Here is a 23,999-nt window from a genome sequence, read left to right as displayed (position 1 = left end):
CTTGGAAAGAGCAAAAAACACACAGAGAGATTCTAAAAATGCACAAAACGATAACAAAAATACATAAATTGAATTCCAAAAACTTGAAATATTTATGTTCAGATTGGTCATTATTTATGAATATTGACAAAGTGGTCCATGGTTTGCAAAAGTCACGTATTTGTGGAGATGAGATATGGGTGAGAGTTTTTGGAGTTTGTGGGGGCGAGTTCACTCCAGCCAGGGATGTAGTAGTAGATCCTCTAAAGTTGGACGTTGCTTTGGGTCCAAGGCCAGACACTGGTTCAAGAAGTCGTTGCATTCCTTTGATACATTTTCCAGCACCTTGTAGCCCCCTTTCATGTACACTTTTGTTTTGAAATGGACCCTGGTATGCCAGACCATAAACAGCATGACTCCAATTTGCCATACTGTCGTAGCCTCTGCCTTGTAATTTTCCGCACGTAAACATTCTGGCGGTGCGAAATCCGAAGTTCCCATGAGGACCCTGAAGGGCTCATTTTGTACAAAATCCCCACAGCCAAAGTCGATGAGTCGGATCTCAGGAGTGTCTTGGTTCGAATTAATCAGGAGGTTTTCCAGCTTCAAGTCCCGGTGGAAGACGCCATTTCTGTGCATTAGCAATGCAGTGTTGACGATCTGTTTGAAGATAACCTTGGCCTGGGCCTCTGGTATATGTTCTACTTTATTTAAGTAATCAAACATGTCCACTGTGTTCGGCGGTCTTTCCATGACTATAATCACCTCCGTCTTCAGGGCAAAGGTCTCCATGACGTCAATCACGGCACGGTTTTCAAAGCTGCCGTTGCAGAGACGACCGGCTGCCTGCTCCATGAGGACCACCTCCAAGATCTCATGGTAAACATTACCCTGACAGTTCACTTGCACAAACTTCACAGTCTTCTTCGGGATGTGTTTTATAGCCACAGGTTTAGAATCGCACCGACGTTTACCAGCGTAAACGAGTCCAAATCCACCTACACAGAGCATTTCCTCTTCGTGGTACCTGCTTTTGAACTCCTCGCTGCTGCTCAGGAAAGATGAAGTGCGGTGGAATGTTGTTTTAATGGCATCAGGGTGATGACAAGAATATTCCTGTGCTTCAAGGAAAAGGCCATTCGAGTCTGTTGAAGACACATTTGGGTGTGAACAAGTGGAAGATGATGTACTTGGCCCTGTCAACGAGATCTGGTACTGACTGAAGCTCGCAGCTTTGGATATCTTCTTTTTTAACTTTTGGAGAAAATTCCTCACACTCTTGAAATATTTCCTCAAAAAGTAAATCATGGCGGCAGACAAATGACAACCGATCAAAACAGCAGCTGTAATGAGGGAACGTGTGTTTGAGTTCCTTCTTCACTCTGTACCTTCATCCTGAACATGAAAGGCAAAAAAGCACCCTGTAGAATCGTGGCATTGGCGACGCAATGACTTCACAGAACACACACTTCATAGGCCGACATCGTCAGCTCTGCTGACGATGTCATAGGCTCCATCTTCTGTTCCCTTATTTCATACACAAGTGCTGGTCATATTATTAGAATATCATGAAAAAGTTGATTTATTTCAGTAATTCCATTCAAAAAGTGAAACTTGTATATTATATTATATCCATTACACACAGACTGATATATTTCAATTGTTTATATCTTTTAATTTTGATTTTTAAAACTGACAGCTAATGAAAATCCTAAATTCAGTGTCTCAGAAAATTGTTATGGCAATTTTTATATTCATCATCATATCGTCAAATGTATGTTCATGTGTACAATTTGTCATGTTTTAATACATGATGACTCCATTACTCTTTGCACTTTTGAACAGCTGAATCATGTTAGATTAAACACTACAGATGGTATTGTACTCAGTGCAACACAGAGTCTCTGCTGAAGGCCAAAACTCAAACTCACATGCAGATATACACGAACACACACACTATCAAGGATAGATAAGAGTGGCGCCCAATCTTCCTCATAATATACACGTCTTCATCATCCTCAAATGTTTCCACTGTTGGGCATCTGACTCCCTTCTTCTCCTCACCTCAGGGTGGAACTTTTTCTGGTATCTGTATAAAAGCTTAAGCTGTGAAACTGTTAGTTAGAGTGGGTCTTGCCTTTTTGCTCTACCACGAGCCTTTTGCCTTTCATTCTTTCAGGATGGAAGCTTCTTTTTTACTCCTTTTTTTATTTAATTTTATAATAAACCTTTTTTATAAAATCATCAATGCCTCGCCTGGACTCCATCATTCAACCACAGCAATAAATCATGTCTCCAAATGAGGTCAACCGCAAATTTGCCATGACAAATTTGCCGTGACAGCATGTACAGCACTCAATACTTACTTGAGGCTCCTTTTGCCTGAATTACTGCAGCAATGCGGCGTGGCATGGAGTCCATCATTCTGTGGCACTGCTCAGGTGTTATGAGAGCCCATGTTGCTCTGATAGTGGCCTTCAGTTCTTCTGCATTGTTGGGTCTGGCGTCTCGCATCTTGCTCTTCACAATACCCCATAGATTTTCTATGGGGGTTAAGGTCAGGCGAGTTTGCTGGCCAATCAAGAACAGTGATACCATGGTCCTTAAACCAGGTACTGGTAGCTTTGGCACTGCGTGCAGGTGCCAAGTCATGTTTTTGTATCAGTCTTAAGTAATGTTCTATTTTTCTGATACTCAATTTGGGCTTTTCATTAGTCGTCAGTTATAATCATCAACATTCAAAGAAATAAACACTTGAAATATGTCAGTCTGTGTGAAATGAATGTATACATTATACAAGTTTCACTTTTTGAATGGATTTACTGAAATAAATCAACTTTTTCATGATATTGTAATTATATGACCAGCACCTGTAAATAAAATAAAATGATGTAAATAAAAAGAACAATACAGAAAATGGCTATGATCGCACAATAAACAACTCAAACACAAAATGACTCCATTAAGACATAAAAAAACAAAAACACATAAAACAGCTGAGGCAGCAAACTATCATCGATTATTTTTAAATATGTTATTATAATTTTATTAAATATCTTACCATTTGTAACAAATAACTTTTTCAAAGTAACTTCCCCAACACTGCATGTAAGTTACCAATGCAGTAATATGCCTTGAACAGCTTTAAATAATCTAAAACCCATATATTATGATATGCAACCATATTATCAAATTATAACTGACATAGAATAGACAGTCGTTCATCTATTTCATCCACTTAGGAATGCTTTGTGCGGTTGTACATGTGTATGCCGACAACGTTATGGTTTACATCTACTTGAATCAAAACTCAGATTTTCCCAAAGCTGCCTGTATTTGACAGCACAGCCAAACAGGTGACACTCTGGACAAGAAGCACATGCAACCAAATCTCTGAGCCAGAATAGTGTGTGGAATATGCAGAGAGCATTCATCATCCTGTCCTCGTATATCACCCAGACAGAGTGCACGCCTGGGGACAAGTCACGGAGGGAACCCTGTATAGGAAATGTACTGGGATGAATGATTGCCACTCTGTTGCTGTATTCATAGGAGGTTATTTCTGATGATGTTGTGTATCACTGCACTGCTTACAGATCACATTACGACCTAGTAAGAGAGTAAACTTAGATGATTTTTTTTTTGCTTCTTTCATCAAGACATCAAACCTGGCCTTTAACTCTGTATCTGTTTTTTTTGACATGACATGGTGAGGAAAAAAATCATTTGTGTCCACTAATTAGTATTTTTATTTTATTTTATTTACCATGTCATGTGTGGGGCTCCGTAGTTTTCAAAGCATTGCAACAATTGTTTACTATGCCTACAATTCAGTGATTCTCAAACTTTTTTGGCCCAACTACCACCTTTCTCATATTTCTAAATCCAAGTACCCCCTTTGTATGACTACAACATTTTGCTGATAATACTATGAAAAAAGAAAAAAAAAGCCTATAGAGCATACTGATGGAATGAATGAGTGATTACACACATTTTAAAGAATCACATTTTGTAAATAAGTGCAATGAAACAGTATTTAATGTCTCCTGAATGGATTTATTTTTATAGTTTTGATCATTTCCGGTCATCTCCCTGGTGTGGGACCATGGCTGACACATGTATATTCAGTTCATGTTCTAATCAAGATCATTTCCATTATTATTATTATTGATTATAATTTTTAACTCAAGAGAAACATTTTAAAACCCCATATTTTTAATGCCTTGATTTGTTAATTTTCCACTCTGTCTCTCTCTTATCTCCACGTACCCCCATTTGAGAAACACTGGCCTACATCATGCATTCATGGAAGACGTAAGAAGAGAATGTTGTGAACTGTTCGTCTGTGGTTTTAAAGGTGATTTATTTCTTCACAAAACCACTACATTCAAAATACTTTACAACCACACATTTGAAACCAAATTTGAACTTTTCTGCTTCAGTGTTTCCAAGATTATTTTTACTCTCAAGAAAACATCATGGCTTTCTGAGATAAGGTGAAGACAAACTAGGAACTGAAGATATTGACTGTCCTGTTGATGGGGGGAAAGCAGCTGTTGTAAAGACGCTGTGACGGGAAGTTTTCAGGCAAAAAGGGTGAAGTTTGACACCCAGCCAACAAGGACAGGAACTGACCCGTTACACAGTGTGGTGCCAAACATACACTGTAGATCAGTGACTGCTCTAATGTAAGTGTCAGGAGATGTACAGTGTTTAGATACACTGCCTTACAACTGTGTACACAATTAACACAGACATTACCACAAAATAAAAAAGTTCTTTAATACTTTTTAACTGAGCTGCAGAAATAATAGGTTTATTCTTATGTATAAATATCTAGAAGACAATTCATGAGTCCGATCAAAAGAAATGTATGCCACATGTGGGTCAGCTGACTTCTGACATGTGTGCATATATGTGGCATAAATACTCTCTGATGCGTCTCAGCACTTCGACACAGAGCCAACATGACAATAAAAAATAAACCTCATCCTTCTTTGTCACTTTTTTTTGTTTATTTTTGAGACATTTGTAAATAGTTTTAAAAATAAAATATTCACTGGTCTTGCCAAAAAATAAATGAAAAGAAAAATCTGCAAGACAAGCAATCAAATCAAATCAAAACGTGTGGAACTGGAAACGCCGCAAGCCCAACAATAAAGCAGCATTTTCCACAAAGACGGTCTGTGACAGAGCCTTCATTGTGCTGGGAGGGAACACTCAACACTATCAGCTGACCATTTGGTTTATTCAGCAGTCATCTCGTCTCACTCATTTCTTCATGGAAAAGGAAAACGTATGCGCAATGTAAAGTACATTTTCAACCAAAAGTGGACATTTGAAACTAAGCATTCAGGTTAAAAAAAAAAACAATGCCATTTCCAAGGCAGCTTCAAACAGTCATGGTGGCATAAGCAAATCATGCTCATGAGAAAACATTTTCCTCATCTGACGAAGCTGTTGTAAAATGTGGCAGTACGGCCTGTTTTTGGCTCGATAAGCACAATTTCATCAGAGCATTGAGCTGATGAAGTCCCTTTAGCTTTAGACCTAAAAAGTCACATCATCATCCACACAAACAGAAAAAAAACACGTGTTTTAAGCTACAATTAAATAGGTTTTAATTTGTTAAACTTGCATCATAAGGATTTCAACTTTACACCTTAAATAAACACAAAAACACTTTTTTTTAACGGTTTAATTATATGCTACTGATGAAAAATAGAGGAAAAAATGTTTATTTTAAAGTTAAAAGCAAAGCAAATAACACGGCGGCAATTAAAAGGCATCAAACACCTAAAGCTTTATATAAAATCTCTGAATTTGGCCTCACAGACGATGCTCTATTCCCCCACAGCTTGTGAATTTTATATAATCGTGCAAAAATATTCAGTAAGGCCAGAGCAACAGAAATGGGCAGATGGTTTAAAAGAAACAAAACAAATCATGGCAGCAATAAAGAGGAAAGCGTTAGCATAGTGGCGAGTTGTAGGAACATTTTGTGCAAGGCTGGAATTAAAGTGTAAACTGTAACGATGCTACACATGCTCTATAATCTAAACATACAGATAAGACATTGGCTATGTATATATAACTCCATCATATATGTTTATATGCATCAGGTTGAAAAATATCCCTTTTCTCCTTTTTTTTTTTTTTTTACATGAAAGTCACCCTGAGATTAATGAAGTTAAAACATTTCCCACAGCAGCTCCTATGCTTCATTTGAAATACAATCTTCTTAAATTCACCCATGTACGCACCTTTCTGTACAACACTAAAGTGTAACAACTAAGCAAACTGGTGGAACTGTGGAGACCCCACACACAGCACAAGTTCAGAGAAATACGCAGTGGAATGGATGGGATTTAGCTTCATATGTTCGACACACAGGTGAACATGTGCTGCTGTACGACAACGACAACACAGCATCGACTGCCAAATCTGATTTTATCTCATTGCGTCCACTGAAGTACGTCTGAAGCTTTCACTGGTAGAAGATAACAAGCGCCACGAGATACCAAAAAAGCACTGAACACGCTAACATTTGCACAAAGTTTGAACATGAAAAGCTAGGACTCAATGTCAACAAACTAATGGACGCTCTTCATTTCGACTTGTCATCACCGCCTCTCATTTGCAATAGAGATGGAGCAGTGTGTGAGGCAGAAGGAGAGAGCACACTCTCCTGTTATAGTTCTGCATACACAAGGGGGCAGTGAACGTGGTTTATGCATTACTAAACCAGTTTGTTTACACTTGAAATGATCAAACTCAGGCTTCAAAGGAGGAATAATTTCCTCAACAATGCTAAGAATTCCTAATGCGTTTTGACACCACAAAGAAAAGCACTGAAGGTGTTGGTCGGTGGACTAAACTAGTCACAACTGTGTCCACAGCATTTTAAAACACAGATTATGGCTGATTATCACCTGCTTCCCTTTTATTTTTTTGTCTATTACAGCATTTATATTAGCTTCGACAAAACCAAAAGGGAACAAGGCGTCATTCCAACTTCTCAGTTTGACTCAGAGGCACAACTGTGACTAATGTATTCATTAGATCACTTGTTTGCCTTAGTTTTCAGCTGCGCGACCTTAGCTTGTCCCAGTTTCATGTGAATATCAACCGGCTTCTCGAAGAAGCCGACGACGACCGGCTCGTTGAGCAGAGAAGCGAGAACCTGCTCGAATGAGAACGACCACTCTGTCTCTGAGAGATCGGAGGCGGCGTCCTGGCTGCTGCTGCTGCTGCGTGGTGTGGGGGCGTCTGCACTCTCTGGGGTTTTGCACACCTCTTCAGATGAAGATTCCTCCATCACTGCAGCAGAGCTGGCGTTGGCAGGCTTCTTGGAGTCGGACGGGCTGCTCGGCTCCTGCAGCCTCCGTCCAACCTCCTCCATCCTGAGGAGGAGGCTGGTCACGTGGGCCACGGCTCTGTAGAGTCGCTCCTCTTCAGGATCCCCATGGAAAATGTTGTAGAGAGTCTTTGTGAACTGGACAAACTGACTCTGGAATAAAGGAAATAGTTTAGAAGTTATCCCACAATTATGGTTAGAACCAGTAATCTAATATTTACCTGATTAATTCTGGGCAGGTCTTTGATGGTTTCCTCTTTTTTCAGGATTTCATTTTGCCACTGTTTTAAGTAGGCCTGCAGGTCAACCTTTCCTCTGCCTGACAGTTAGAAAGAATCCTTTAATAAAGTATTCAATATGCCTCAGCTGTCATTTAAGCATAAGCAGACACACATTCAGAACAGATCTATTAAAACGAATTAAATTAAATAAAATGTTTATAAAATATATTTTTAAAACTGACGTTATGACTGATACCACATTTTTGGTTTTCCTTTCACAGAATATCATATAACCCCGCTACACTGGGGGCTGTATGGAAGAAATGGGACCTCATTCATACCTTTTAAATGTAAACAGATTCTTAAACTTTTACAAATGCGCTGCAGTAATGTAATGAATTATCAGTGAAATTGGCTGAAGGCATAATAAACACAGTCAAGCATTTTAATTGTTCATTTTATTTAATGTGATATTTATTGCCACAAGCGTGTGGAATGAGGCTGATATATAAACAACATGTCTGCGTGTGTCTCCAGGATCTCTGATGTGAAGTTACTTGCAGTGCACACAGGGGGGCAGACTTCACCTACTCAGTAGCTGATCCTCTTCCACAGAGGCTTAAGGATGCAAGGATGCCGATTTTCATCTTGGAAGAGCTTCTTTTCTTGTTTGACTTCAGTGGGCGGGGCCTCCCAAACAGGAGGGTGTAACATATTCATGATGATCAAATTCAGCCGCCGCATTTATCAACAGGAAATAATTTGTGCGTTGGGATTGGTCAAATACTAATGTTTTATGAATCACACGTTGGTCCTGTCGTATGACCAAATGTGCACTCAAATTTGCACCGGTTTTCACACAAGGTTGATAAATGAGGGCCATGAAGTGTATGCTGCATGTGTGCTTAAAATATTACCTCTTTCAGGGCTTTTCTTAATCACACCGTCTTCTGGCAAATCAAATGCTAAAAAAAGATAGGAAATGTGAAGCTTTAGCGACACTTCTACGCTCGGTCCAAGTTAGTAATAGTACAGAAGAAAGTTAGAACAGGAGGAAAAGGAAATCCCAAAGAGGAAGTTTAAAAAGGCTAACCAGCAAACCGACTCAAGAGAGAGGAGTCTTCTGTCAGTGGAATAAACGGCTGGATTTTTTGCTCCTTAAGGTGCAAAGGACTGCCTGTGAAAGCTAAAAGATAAGTCTGTAAGTGCACTGAAAGGAAGGAGGAAGAGTCAGAGTCCACACAAGGAGAGTCAATAACACACAATCAGTACACATACAAGTTTAGCAGAAGGCAAACCAATTGTGTTACTTTTCAGTAAGACATGCTGACACAGTTTGTGAAAAAGTAATAAATGTGATGTAAAGAATGATTACAATCTAAAAGAAAGTATGGACTAAAAATGTTGGGATATAGTTCAAATAAAACCCTGTCAACACCTACTTTCTGTAACTATTTTTAGAGATTTCTCGCACACCAACCCCCAACTGACGCCCGTATGCAAGTTCATGCATGCGTGTTAGTTTACATGCCTGGATTAAACAATAACCCACAAAAGCCGACATTCTCTCTTTATTTTTCTGAAGGCAGCCTTTGCTGCACAACTTACATGAACTCCTGAACCTGCAGCACAATACAAATCTCTCTGTGAAAACACTTTTTCGAAATTTACTGTAGTGCGAATTCTCTTTTTTACTTCACTTCGAGTTATGCTGTGCACTGTTGCTGCTTACCTACATTAGTGCAGCGGGTTTGCACCCCAGTCCTATAATGCAGGTTACTGACTCACCAAGGAGGTTATGTTTTCACCTGGATTTATTTATTTATTTGTTTGTCAGTTATCAGGATTACATGAAAACAGATTTTGTCAAAATATCAACCAAAGAGACCTTACCCCATGGGTGATTTTATTTAACTTTTGGAGGAGATCAAGATGAATATACTGATTCTGGATCAGTTTCAAAAAACAAAAAAAATGTCCTATTGCTCATCATTGGCGACATTTCATAAATTCATGTCTTGATTAAAAATGTACCAATCTTTAGGAAATTCAGTTATGTTGGGTTGGTTAATCAATTACCCTGCAGAGATTCATCCAGATCGGATCCGGATTGTGCATTTCATTGTAATTTTTTTTTTTAAATGGGAGTGCCCATACATTTGGACCAACTGTATCATTTATAATGGTGCCAAAGGTTTCTTACAAGCCTTTAAAGTGCTAATGATCCTTATCCAATAACTGGCAAAGAGGATATTTGGTGCTTGGCAGAGGTCTGCGCTCTCCAAATGCTCTTGTTTAGTGTGCGTTTGCCCTGAGTGTGCATGAGTCATTGCCAGGTTCTCATTGGACTGGGACCTGTAAGTGTCAGAATTTCTGTTGATTATGTTTTAGCCTGTGATAAAATATGAAATCCACATAACTCTACTATCCTGACAGCATTAAATAAACCTGAAATATGAGCCTATGGGAAATTATGCATCACAGTCCTACTACTAATAGTCCTGCATATGGCCCAAAAGTCCTCCGCATGAGTGTTAAACACATCCAGTTTAGGGTCATGTAGATCAGTGTGGGGTTCACTAAAGCTGCCAAACTGATGATGCAAGTCGAGGTTTCTGCCCCTGAAGCTAATGAGAGGATACAGCAGCTGCACTGTTTGTTCATGGTGAAAAGCCTCTCATCTTGAAATGATTCAGTTTCACTGATCAATGGAGTGTTTGGCCCCATTCCAGGACGTGACATGAAGCAGCAAATTTTGCATCGAGGCTTTGAGCTTGGGACGTGATCAGAACCTGAGCTGAAATATTCTGTTTGTCCTCAGGATGTGACCTGTCCTTGGTAATGAATCAGAGACGGGAATGAAATCAGTGAGACATTCATTCTCTGTGAGTAGTTTCTCCTCTGCATAGTTAATCATTTTTTCATTTTCTTAGAGAAACTAACCTTCTCGACGTGCACTCTCCTGTCCTAACATGGAGCGTCATTTCCCTTAGTTATCCCTAACCTTGCTTTAAAGCATGCTGTCACATCATACAGTTAACAGCCATACAATCAGAGACAGCTCTTTCCCTGAGGCAATGTGCTCACTCAACTAATGCTGAATTGTGGGCTGGATACTCAAAATGACAACACTGATAGTTTGAAACACACTATGTTTTTGACCTTGTGTAAAAATCGAGGCCTCTGTATTATATTCAGTTTGTCACTAACCTGGTGGCAGATGCATCTTGAAGAGGAATTTGAGCTTATTAGTGAAAGATCCAGTATATAAAGTATCTGTCGGCAGAGAAGGGAAACATTCATCATGGTATGGAGTTCTACAGCTGAAGCCACAGAAAGCAGAGAAAAAACAAATATATACCAAGAGCACAGCAGAACTCTTTGAAGTTGACGAGGCCGTCCTGGTTCTCGTCGATCAGGCGGAAAACCCAGAGGGACAGAGTGCTCTTGGGACTGCAAAAAGCCCAGGGTTCGAGCAGAGAAAAAAGGATGCCGAACTGCTGGAAACCCAGTTGGTACTGCTCCAAATAGGCCAGACTGGGATCATGGTGAAGCAGAACAGGACTCTTCATTGTCCAGTAGCAGCTAAGGAAATGCTGCCTCTGAAAAAAAATTAGACGTAAAATGCACATTTTTTATGTTTTAGTATCAATAAAATGCACGTACATTTGATTATGATGACAAAAGGAGGATTCATTGTGTTTCAGATTCAAATATACACAAAAGAAATCCATAAACATACAAAACAATGACAAAAATACTCAAAAAGTCAACAAATATAAATAATAATACTCCAAAAACACACAAAACAATGACAGAATTACACAAAATGACACACAAATGTACCAAAAGACAACAAATATACACAAAAATACTCCAAATAGACTCACTTTGAACAAAATGTAAAGCTCATCCAGCTGTGGGGAGGTAAATCTGACGTCTTGAGACACCACACGGATCTGGAATGATATTTGGAATTATTCCTATGGTTGTGGTAACCAAAAGGATAAACCAATTACCAGTAGCGTAGAATAATGAAGTAAACATTCCTAGTAATTACTCTCCTTAAGTAGCTTTTTTTTTAATGTCACTGTTAATCTTGTCACAATTTTCACTTTAAGTGAATTTTACTCAGTTTCCCTTCATAATTTATCATGTGTACTTACCATTATGATTGAATAAAATCAGAAAACAGCGTACTTTAGAGGTTTAAATAAACAAATACTAACTAAGTTAACCAAATTCCAATAGACGATAATGAAATTCACTTACAACATTCTGTTTGGTTGTATCCTCCAGAGTCTGGATCACATACAGTTTGTTTCTCTTCCGTGAGCTCTCCACCTCCTCTGTTCGGATGCTTCCATATTTCTGCAAAAACACAAACTGGTCAAACCAATCCCACTCTCCTCATCGCCACAGAAAACAGAAGAAATCCTGCAGTACCTCGTAGGCCTCGCGTATCAATTCACTGATATCTACACAGCCGTGGGATGCTTTCACGTTATTGCTCACTGGAGCTTGCTGCACGGTGGGAGGCAATGGGCTGTCTTTGTTTGTAACACTGTCAAAGAACCTAAAGAAGAATAAAAAAAAACACACACACACAATCACAAAATTATCCACTTAAGCAGCCACTGTGATTAAGATCCATCGGTGACAGACTTGTTGAGGATGGTGACTGCCTCTGCATCGTCATTGCAGCAGATCAGAGCTTCCATGTTGTAGTCCAGCACTGCCAGGCCCAGCTGCAGGATGGCTTTGATGCCGTCATAGAAGAAGCAGTCCACCACGTTCACTGCACTCTCGATGGGCAGGACGCTGATGAAAAGCGTGAGGAACCAGGACAAGGAAACGGACGAGAAGAAGGTCAGGTCTGTCATGTGTTCAACCAGCTGGGGGAGGTTTTCCCTGATCAGATCCTCAAACACAGCCTGGTCAACCAAAGCACCTGGTAGAAAAACACACAGTGGGATCATTTCAAGGTGACACTTTATTTTCCACTAATTACTGATGCAAATCGAGAGTGTAAGAAAACATCGATTCGGTGATGTATTGAAATATTTCACTGCGCGATTATCGTATCGATCCCAAAAATGTCCAAATCCATTTTTTTTAAATCATGTTTTTTTTTTTATAAAAAAAACATTTAATTTAATTTAATGCATTTTAGCTTGGAAGTTTATTGCACTTTATTTTTATAAAACATACTGGGTATTTATATAGATGTATGTGGTTACTTTTTTTAAAACTGAAGAACTCAACAGAAACATAGTCTGTTGAGAAGCAAAAGCTTAACTTTTTTGTAATTTGACAGTTTGATAAACATACCACTTCTTTCTGATATTGGTGCTTGAATTACAGTTAGTTACGATGGTCTCGTTCTCGCAAGTTTAAAAACTAAAAAATAAATTGAATTTCGATACCATTTTGTACTTGCAAAGATAAAATTTGTCATTATTGGTATTGCGATAGTATGTATTGTTTAGTATCGGGCTATATTGTATCGTGACATGCAAATAGTAAATGATATCGTCAGATTCATGGCAATGCACACCCCTAATGCAAATGAACCGTCCACAGTTACAGTCTCACCTATGATTCGACGGTTGAAATAATCTGGCAGCATCCTCTCACAGACAGCCACCAGCAGCCAGAAAGCCTCCTCTTCTTTTGCATAAAGCAGGAGAACTGAAGTGAGAATGTTCATTGCCTGGGAAAGAAAGGACATTCAGTTTGAATGAACGACACAGAGCCTTTTGTCCAACTAAGGAGCTATGTAAATAGTACTTATTTAACTAATCTGTTAGCTTGTTTTGCTTCTTAAACCTATTAATAGCACCTGGCAGTATCCGATTTTTGGGTTCCTGTAGGCGTAGGCGGTTAGCACTCGGCGCAGCGCTGAGATCCCGGTGTCACTCTGAAAGGCCGGGTGCTCAGGCAGTGAGCGGTGCAAGTCTCTTTCAATCTCATCAGTAGCCAGAGTGCTCGTGCCTAGGGACTGTTCAACCAGCTCGGTGTAATAACCAGGGTGGGTTGCCATGTCATTCACAGCTCCTGAAGAGTACAAGCAGCAGTCGGCTCACAACAGAAGCTAAAATGAAAACTACTCAGTGAAACAACAAGAGCACGGCTGAGATGATGGGTGGAGTTATTTGAATTGTTATTTTCTGCTTCCAGTCTGGCTATTTCTATTAAAAATGGCAGTTTACTTACATATGCAGTATTTTGTTGTCATTTGTGACGCATTTTTCCATCACAGTCGGTGTGTTCAGAGTTTTTAATCTTTATGAGGTTAGCTATGACAATTTTCTTATGAAAATGGTCACACATGTCACTGCCACCTACGTCTCATCTCTACTGATTACTGCTGTTGTTAAGCAGGACAGCACAGCATTCATAATTAACACGCATCAACACTGTAAGGTGTTTGCAGAAAAAAATTGACTCAAAAGTGACTATGTGTGACAACTGTTTCCATCCGATTAGTCAATTATTGGCCAGAAAATGTATTCAAACACTAAAATAATTCTAAACCACAGTAAAATTGATGGTTTACCTGAAAAAAACATCCACAGCTCCCCCCTTAAGGCCTCTGGAACTCCACGGACAATCAAGTCTCGTGTCTTTCTAGTGAAGAACATGCTTGTTCCACGTCCGTATTCAGAGAAATGAATGTTCCAGGACTGCTCCTTCATCTTCTCTTTCAGCTAGTGATCACATCATACGACACCAACATCATCCATCAATAACCATAATCCTTTCTCCAAACACACAGGAAGAGAGCTGCGTTTACCATTTTGGGATCAAGGTTCTCAACATCCTGTGGGTGAAAAACGGTCATGAGAGCCTCGGTGCTCACGGCCTTGCTGCTGTCTTTCTGTCCCACCATCAGAGTGACGTCCTCTGGATTGTCCTCAAAGTGGTTGATGAGGGACTGACATTCACCACGGATGGTCTAGGGAAAGAGTTTACATTTTACATTACATTCTTTCCAAACTGTAAGAAAAACATCATAAGCGAGTCAGTGTGAGAGGTTACCTCTGAGGAGGCAGAGTGCTGGGGGCTGGCGCTGATACCGCACCTGCTACGAATCGTATTAGATAGCCTCATGTAGTCACGCACTTCGGAGAAACGCAGCGCTCTCTTGCCACGCACACACACAGTTAAAGCTTTGTTGGTGGAATCAGGTTTCTCGATATTGACAACCTGGAAGGAGGAATGCCAGAATTTTTTTCCTCATTGATCATCACGTAGAGTGTTGACACAGCTCGTTGTTTGTCTTTACCTCTCGCATGGGAATGATGACGTGGCACTGGCTGCCGTCCTGGCTGGCGAAACACAGGTAGTTCTCCGACAAACAGATCTTGCCGAGTATGTTGTAGTGGCTGAAAGGGACCCAGAGGAAGCACTCATGCACCTCCAGCAGGTTTTCCTCTTTGGGAAGCCTAAAAAATCCCCGAAATTGATCACTCTTTGCGTGAGCTTCAAGGCCTCTGTGAGGGAAGTGAAGGAGAAGAAACCAGAATTATCTGTAGATAGAGTTTAAAGCATTAAACACATTAACCCTCCGATTATCCTTGGGGTCAATGTGATGCTTCATATTTCATGACTTTTCCTAATTTGATGGATACAATAAGCCTTTTCACACTCTGGAACTGCGCATGCGTGACCTGGGGGGTCATAGGTCGAGAGGGATAAAAACGTCAACAAGCTCATTCAGTCTGTTGATATTTCCCACCTAACAGCATTCTTAATGTTTTTCCACAAACCTTTAGTGTTTATATTATTAATTTAACACATATTCAGACTCTAGGAGGGAACAGGGATTTCTGCTGAAGCCACTCTCGGCCAATCCGAGCACTTTTGTAAAAGCGATGGGAGAAGAAGTATCAAAGCGACAGACCTCCTTTGTCTCCAGACTACTCCCAAGCTTTTAACCTATGATTGTTGTGTGTTTTTTTTTTTGTATTTACCTTGATTATTGCATGTTTCTTTTTTTGACTTGGTAATTGCTTTAACAATTGTAAAGTGTCTTGGAGTTTTGGAAAAGCGCTTGTAAATAAAATGTATCATTATTATTGATGAGACAAGCGAGATGTCCAAGTGTGAAAAGAACAGCATGAGTTCTCACTTTGAAAAGGTACATCGACGAGGTACGCCATTCACTAACCAGGTCCATGATTATTTTTATTGAGCTATTATTTTAATTCAATTTACTAATTTAAAGGAGGTGCACAGAATGGACACTAAACAGGTTGATAAGTGAAACAGCACTGATCAGATGATTGGTCACTGTTTAAAAAACCAGGAAAAACCTGAATTTTCAGCTCGTGTGCAGCATTTGTTTCAACAGTTAACTTGGCATTTCAAAGTGTGTGTGAATCCGTGTGACCTATTACTCACACTTGCCAAAGTAGAACTGATATTTCATATGTATTCATACTCCTGTGGTCATTCATGTTGTCAGTTAATTTGAGAAGATTTGGATGAAAACTATTCAAGACAAATTCATTATAATTTAAAAGTTTGGCCTGATGGTGGCGCTAGAGAACAGGTCAAGGTTTCATTATCAAGGCGTTATTTATGTATTCAACAAATAAACAAAGTGCCTGACACAAAAAAGTTGGTCAACAAACTTCTAAAAATCGTTTTCTGGAGGCAAATATCCCAAAGGGTAAAATGTGTTAGTAATAAGGATAAAGCGAGGCTTAAATAGGTTTATGTAGTTTTACACACACCCTAAAACCTGTGTGTCACTCCAGGCAGGTTTCAAAAACTAAAAATAAGTCTTAGTTGATGACACTCAGGCTTTCTGTTTATTCAGACTCTATAGTTGGCAGCCAGTACAAACCAGATCATGAGAATTCATTGCACGGTGCAGCACACACTGAATACCTTTTGGTGATTTGCAGTGGATCGGAGAGCGCCGGTTCTCTCTGGAAAGCCTCTTTATCAAAAAGACGCTTGATGGAGTAGTCAGCGAGCTGCTCCATGATGACAAAGGTTTCATTAAGGTGCAGGAACATGGAGAAGTAAAAATCCTCTCCATGAGCCAAAACGTGAATGCTCTCAGTCAGAATGACATTCGAGGTTTTCTCCAGCCTCCAGATCTCATCCCAGGGAATGACCAGTTTCACTGCAACGAGCAATATAGACCAAAACTGTTATTACAAACTCTTTAGGACTCGGCACAGAAAGTTCTTACCCTCGGATCCCAGAAGATATGAATAGAAGCAGAGGAAGTTGGTGCTGAGGTAGAGCCAGCCCTGGCATGGGACTTTGCCTTTCCAGTAGCTGCACGAGTAATACGTGACCAGCTTCTCCTCTGAAGGCAGCTCAAACCACTTCTCAAACCTCAGGAGGGCTTCTCGAAACTTTTCCGGGTCGTCCTCCAGTACAAGTGACGTCTTACTCTCCTCAGCAATAAGACCCTCCAAACAGACACAGCAGCACAACTCAACATATATACTTTAAAGCAGTGTTTTTCAACCTTGGGGTGGCCTGGAGTTTAAATGGTGTTGCCTGAAATGTCAAGTAATTGATAAAAATTTATAAAATGTATTTTTATTATTCTTTTTCAAATTAAAAAAAACGCATGACCTTAAACAACTGTATTCTATACTTTCAATTTGTCAAATATAAATCTAGTTATTATTAATAATAATAATTAAAATAAAGATCAATAATAATTAAAATACTTTTTTTCTTAAATATCTAAAGCTACTCCGTATTTGATCAATGACATAATGATATTTCATGAAATGGGCATCATCAGGCAAGGTTTGCATGAATATTATGATGGGAATAAATTAAAAAAATAAATTTAAATCTTATATTAGACTATAATATAACTAAAATAGGGCATAAAATAAATGTGAATAGATTTAGAGTCATTTTAATTCTAGAGATTTTTTCAAATGGCCACACAGTCTCACCACATGATATTTTGACACTTTGAATAACAGAATAAATTACAGAAGTAATTTAGTGAGTAACATTTTTTTAATGCACTTTTTTTTTAATACTGTATACTACTACATATTTGGTATTTTTTTAGACACTTTTTTAACTAAAATAAATCATATCATTGAAACAATATACAGTAGTATAACAATTTAATAAACACAATCAAAAAGTAATTTGAAAAAAAGGGGGTCACGATCCCAAAAACGGTTGTGAAACACTGCTTTAATGAAACGACCGAAAAGACGCCTGAAAAACCAGATAAAATGACACTATTTGAAAGTACTGAACTTTCTGTTATCCTACTACAGAATATCATCATCATCATCATTATTATTCTCCTTCTGACTCTCTTCCTCCATTTTAAAAACAGTAGAAGATGAGGATGTTAAAGGCCTACTTCTTTCTCCCTGGTTCAGTCTGTGGTTTGCTGTTTGCATTGCTTGCACTACTTTCTGCTATTAGCATGCTAATCAAAAGCTGGATGACTGACGTTATTAGTCACTGTTCTCCTTTGTCAGATCTCCAGCTGTTTCGGCTTCCAAGTGGCCCCTCAGTTTTTAATAGCTTACATTAAAGCTGCAGTGTGAGTTTTTTTTTTTGCATCATCTGGTCAAAAATGTACAATCGTCTTTGAGCATATTGTAATCCAAAGTGTTCTAAGTGGACAATTAATCTCTTTTCCTTCTCCTAGCCCTGTAAAAGATATTTAGAAATCCAGGAGCGTGACGCTGGATGTCAGCCAATGAGAGATATTTCGAAACACGTGTGCTCTATGGGCTCTTTTGGCCGTTACTATTGGCTGATCGACTGAAGTCAGGCGCGTTCACATACCATTGATAATAAAAGTACAATGGCAGACGTTCCAGCGGAAGTCCCGAACGCAGCGGTAGGCACAGCAGTTACACAGCAAATCAAGAGGAAAAAGGCAGAGGTGGAGAAGCAACAGTCTAAAAGCACAAAAATACTCAGGAAGAACGGACCGCTTTGCGTCCTCGCGGATCCCTGTGACTGCGCAGGTCCGCCACACATACTAGTGTCAGAGGGACAGTGAGAAGAGATGGGATAAATCGCTTATAAGCCTAAGAAAAGCTTACTCATGGTGGAGAGAACAGACGCAAATCATTTTACAGTCTGAATGCGGAGTGATGGTTGTTACTCTGCTCTGAGAGGCAGCTGAAGTCACTGCAGCCGCCTGTGTGAGCTTTCTGGTGGGGACTAGCTCACGTTAGCAGCCGCTGTTCAGGACAGGAACTACAGAGTAATATGTGCATTCATGTTAGAGTCTCTAAAAAACCCGATAACTCTTCAATAACACAGGTTTAAGTCCCTACATTTTCAACTTTTCAATTCAACTTTATTTGTACAGTGCAATTTACAAAAAAGTCATCTCAATGCGTTTATCAAAATATAAAGTTCATAATAAAAAAAAAAATTGTCACTAGTCTAGTGAAAAAAGAAAAAGAGAAAAAAGTCGCTAAGAGCATTCACAAAGATAAAGGGACGTTAAGTTTCAGTATCGGTTTTCGAAGCAAAGGGAGGATTCTACATACTGCAGCTTTAATTGTTATTACATTTATATGTAAAGAACATCCACCATATATGTCCCCCTTAATAAAAGTTTATATAAAAGTATTCTTACTCTAATCTTGCCCTGAACAAAGCTGGTGATGTCTTCGCTGGAGTCGAACACAGAGAGTGTCTTCATGATGTTCTGCTGCAGCCAATCCCAGTGCTGGAAAATCTCCTCCTTGGTGACACCTGAGCCAGCACCAAGAGCAGGAATACACCTCAGTTAGTTTTTTGGATTTTTTTTTTTTTTTTTAGGTTTTTTTTCAGTGTCAATAACTCAACTCCAAATAAACAAAATGTGTGCAGGTTTAGTGTGAACATCCAGAGACGTACCACATGCTATCGACCAGTAGATCTGTGAGTCTGGTGTGCGGTGCAGGATGCGGTAAGGAGCCACTTTAGATGTGTTGTCAAGCACAGTATCAAGGGTTCCAACAAGCAGGCCTGAAACACACACACACAGACACAGTTCAGTTTGCCTTATTTTGCCACTGTACCATTCTGTCATGGGATACCTACAGAAAACATAATAAAGACCAACATTATGTTCACACAAACAGCCATTCACACAAATTGTCCATAATTGAATGATCAGCAGAACAGTTTAACCTCATGAGTAAAAATAGGTGTGTTGATAATATTGGAAAACCCCTGCAGCTTTTTTCCCCTTATGACTTCTTCAAAATAGTTTTTTATTCTTTAAAATCTACTCATTTTCAGCCTGTGATCAAATAAAACCAGCTATATCTGTTACCTTTATTACTTTCCAGATTAGCTTACCAAAAGCTCAGTGAAACCACTATCTCCTGCACTGCATCAGCATTTCTGAACACAAGCCAATGCTCCCAGTACTGACTGTGAGCTGCAGAATCACCAATCACTCACTGGATTAAATATGATCAGGTTTTCATTGCTGTCAAGAAAACACTAAAACAACAGATGCATTAAAAGCCCCTCAGATAATAAAAAAAAAAGCAAGTCGGTCTTTCTTTTACAACCAACAATAGCATTAAACAGCCACAGTGGAGACCAGTACTTTGGGCTTCATCCAGTACCCATTCATTACCAGTAATTAACCCCTAATTATTGTAGGACTGTCACCATCTGGTGTACGCGTGTGTAATCCTACATTGGTGGAATTGTTCAATGATCTCATAAATGAAACGCCGACACCCAAATATGAAAATCAGCAGGAGGTCTGCTGCTATTTAGAACATTATAGCGGCTGATTTCAAGAATTTATAGGAAGATTTTCAAACTAAGAAGAGATTACATTGACCACGCCATTTTAAAAACATAAACATATAAATGCAAAAACACTTTCCATTTTAACAAAGTATATATAAACTCGTAATAATCATCCCTACTAATTAAACCTGGAGGGAAAATGGCCAATAAATAATAACTAATAATCTTTAAAGCTGTAATAAGATGATGATATTCTCTGATTTTAACACAGGTAGCAATGTGTGCACTCATGTAAACATTATGTTTTTTAGTTTCCTTACACTGATCAGTAATTTTGGTTTGACACTAATTTTAATTTCTGTAATCCCCATCACTATAACAAAGATCTTGAGCAATTATGAACTACTGATGAAGAAAATGACGAGTCTAAGATTTAAAATTACTTTTTTCAGATCTGTGTTTGCCCGATCATTAATCATATTTAGTGAAAGCCCGGCTGAATAATTGGGCAAATTATAGCTTTTAAAGATGAATAAACAAGGGTCTATAACAAGATGTATTACCATTTTTTTTCCTTCTGCATAATTACTTTTGAATCAGCAGTAATGATCACAAATGGAAGAAGTTGGTTTTGAGCGCTTGATCGACCGTTAGACTTAAAAGACTTAAAATTCAGGCAGTGGCTATCTGCACGTGAACCTGTATCAATATACCGACATTCTTTCCGTACACGCCCCCATTGGCCAGTTTAGGTCATGTGATTAAGAAGCTACGTACTTGTACTTCTGTTTGCTATTAATACGTAAATTCCTAAACTACGTTACGGACTAACTAACTCTAACCCTAAACGTTATGGACTAACTCACCCTAAACTACGTTACGAACTAACTAACCCTAACCCATGTTACGGACAAACTAACCCTAACCCTAAACTACGTTACGGACTAACTAACCCTAACCCACCTCACGGACAAACTAACCCTAACCCTAAACTACGTTACGAACTAACTAACCCTAACCCATGTTACGGACAAACTAACCCTAACCCTAAACTACGTTACGAACTAACTAACCCTAACCCTAAACTACGTTACAAACTAACTAACCCTAACCCACGTTACGGACTAACTAACCCTAACCCTAAACTACGTTACGGACTCACTAACCCTAACCCACGTTACGGACTAACTAACCCTAACCCTAAACTACGTTACGGACTCACTAACCCTAACCCACGTTACGGACTAACTAACCCTAACCCTAAACTACGTTACGGACTAACTAACCCTAACCCTAAACTACGTTACGGACTAACTAACCCTAACCCACGTTACGGACTAACTAACCCTAACCCTAAACTACGTTACGGACTAACTAACCCTAACCCTAAACTACGTTACGGACTAACTAACCCTAACCCCAACCCACGTTATGGACTAACTAACCCTAACCAACATTACGGACTAACTAACCCTAACCAACATTACGGACTAACAAACCCTAAACTTAAACTACATTATGAACTAACTAACTAACCTTAACCTTTTGAAGTGGATTTGAATTTCGTACGTGTATCGCTTGTTCAGCCATTTTGTACGTATGACTAGCCACTTTGTAAAATTAATGATTATTTTTTCACAAATCCTGCCTGTGCTCCTTTAATAAATGTGCCTGTGTGGCATTTTTCATCAGCAAATTTAACCCAGAATTGTCTTTCAGGTCAGACTTCATTTAAAGTAAAATTATCGAGTTTTATATCGTATATCGCCATTTTGAGAAAAAATATCGAGATATGAGTTTTGGTCCATATCGCCTAGCCCTACTGGAAAACAATGAAATAAGTAATAGAAGTTGTAGTTAACTACTTTTAAATTTGCAAAGCATTTTTTTTATTATTAAATGTGTGTCTATTGTTTTTTTTTATTCTAACCTCTGTAACGCCCTTTGAACCTAAAAGTGTTATCCAATCACTTGCCTTTGCTTTCCACACGACACTCGCACAGAAACACAGCAACGCATGAGACTCACTGTACATAGTGTGCTACAAAAACATGTCACTATGCAGACACAGTGGAACCATTATGAGACAGTGCAATCCAGACACACGGGAGGTGAACAGTCCCTCACAGCTGATCAGGTCCTGCAGCTGTTACCTGTTGCAGTGAAGCTAGTGTTTTCATAAGCAGCAGCAGCAGCAGCTACACTGCACATCTGTCAGCTCACCTGCTAAGCTAATGAAGGTGGACTTAAGTTAACACAGTGCTGCGAACACATTTGTTACCATTGTTTCTGTCTGAGGCGCAGCACCAACTGTCCTCAAACACACATACATACATATATATACATATACACATTCACATACACACACGAAGCTAACGTTACCTGTCAGACCTCCACCGCCTTCTCCGTACCCTCGCCTCCTCTGCAGGATAAAGTACTCGTTATCCTTCTCGGTGAGCCACAGCTGAAAGGCGTTTTTCAGCAGGATCTCCTCCGGTTTGAGCCACATCTTTCAAATGGCATCAAGTTATCTGGGAAATCCACCTGACATGTCACGGTTTCTGCACATTTGTTTGTGTCGGGATCACTCCCTTCCCACGTCGACAGAATATGCTGCCTACAGCCGCAAAGCATCATGGGGATTGTAGTTTTTAATTATTATTTATTTTTAGAAAGGAGCTTAGAATTTCTAAAAAATAATAATAATAAAAATAATAAATGTACTATTCAAAACCCCCAAATGAGATTTAATTTACCACTACATTGAATTTAACATGATTACAAAAATTAGCTGTTTCCCCCCCCAGAAATTTTTAAACGTATCAGAAATAAAATTGTTTTGTTGATTTTTCGGTTTAAATTGTTTGATATTTTACCTTAAAGTGGTTAATAAAGTGTGATCTAAAGATGAACTTGTTTCTTTTTGTGGGATTTATTTATTTGATAGTCAGCACTGGGCAAATTAAAAATCAAATAAAACAGTTAAAATTATATTTTAAAGACACATTTTGAAAATCTTTTTTATTCTAGAATCGAGGCCACTCAATTGTGTGTCCAATGACATATTATTCATAAATAAATAAATAACTATTTGATCTTCTATACCAGTGGATCCCAACCTTTTTCAGATCGTGACCCTATTTTCACAACATTTCTGGCGACCTCAGGGACATTTTTTTTTCTTCCTAGAATTAGTTTTTGTTCATGTTTATTAATGACTGTTACAAATACAGAGTAGCCATCATTAGTGCACAAAGTGACAAGTGACGAGGTATTTTTATTCTGCATTTTACTTGAACTAGATTTATAATTGGCAAAGTTTAAGTATAGAATAGATTTGTTTGATATTTATTGTGTGTGTTAATGTAAAAACTAATGTTCTTTTTTTTTTTCATTTAAATATAATCTTAATCAGTAATTTAAAAAAAAAAATGTTTTACACCAAATCCTAGACATTTCAGGTGACCCCACATGGGGTCATGACCCCATGGTTGAAAAACACTGTTTATACCCACTTCAATCTGTAGAGGACTGGTGGTGTCCATTACAGTTCAAAATGGGACCTGTAGGGTGCCAGATATAAGAAATAGACAACATAAAGTTTTCACAACTAATTTTGTTCAGCTTTATTATGGTACATTAAAAGAATACCATGTGTTTTAAGAAAAATATTCACTGTCTTTTAACACGAGGTAAATGTATGTAAGCACAGGGAG

The 23,999-nt window shown here is 38.8% G+C and overlaps 2 protein-coding genes across 3 annotated transcripts; both read right to left on the bottom strand.

Moving 5' to 3' along the window:
* Nucleotides 1–142: 142 nt before the first annotated feature.
* Nucleotides 143–1,412, bottom strand: LOC114475455 (serine/threonine-protein kinase pim-1-like). Its single transcript, XM_028466255.1, has one exon. It carries the CDS (start codon nt 1,285–1,287, stop codon nt 211–213), a length of 1,077 nt encoding a protein of 358 aa, XP_028322056.1. The 5' UTR covers nt 1,288–1,412; the 3' UTR covers nt 143–210.
* A 4,675-nt stretch (nt 1,413–6,087) lies between these two features.
* tbc1d8b (TBC1 domain family member 8B) lies at nt 6,088–22,900 on the bottom strand. 2 transcript variants are annotated; one of them, XM_028466091.1, is made up of 21 exons: nt 22,666–22,900; nt 19,429–19,539; nt 19,166–19,284; nt 16,766–16,991; nt 16,456–16,696; nt 14,846–15,053; nt 14,599–14,766; nt 14,354–14,515; nt 14,117–14,267; nt 13,400–13,614; nt 13,153–13,270; nt 12,223–12,508; nt 12,004–12,133; nt 11,830–11,928; nt 11,448–11,516; nt 10,919–11,159; nt 10,768–10,833; nt 8,651–8,743; nt 8,475–8,522; nt 7,558–7,655; nt 6,088–7,489 (listed from the first exon to the last, which is right to left on the bottom strand). In XM_028466091.1, exons 1-21 carry the CDS (start codon nt 22,790–22,792, stop codon nt 7,043–7,045), a joined length of 3,423 nt encoding a protein of 1,140 aa, XP_028321892.1. In that variant the 5' UTR covers nt 22,793–22,900; the 3' UTR covers nt 6,088–7,042. The 2 variants fall into 2 exon arrangements, with proteins under 2 accessions (XP_028321892.1, XP_028321894.1); XM_028466093.1 differs by lacking the exon at nt 8,651–8,743.
* Between the last annotated feature and the right edge of the window lie 1,099 nt (nt 22,901–23,999).

Source organism: Gouania willdenowi, chromosome 14, assembly GCF_900634775.1.
Source record: "Gouania willdenowi chromosome 14, fGouWil2.1, whole genome shotgun sequence".
In the NCBI taxonomy this organism is placed as follows: Eukaryota; Metazoa; Chordata; class Actinopteri; order Blenniiformes; family Gobiesocidae; genus Gouania; species Gouania willdenowi.
The sequence above is the reverse complement of the archived record's forward strand: the minus strand, read 5'-3'. Positions and strand labels throughout refer to the sequence as shown.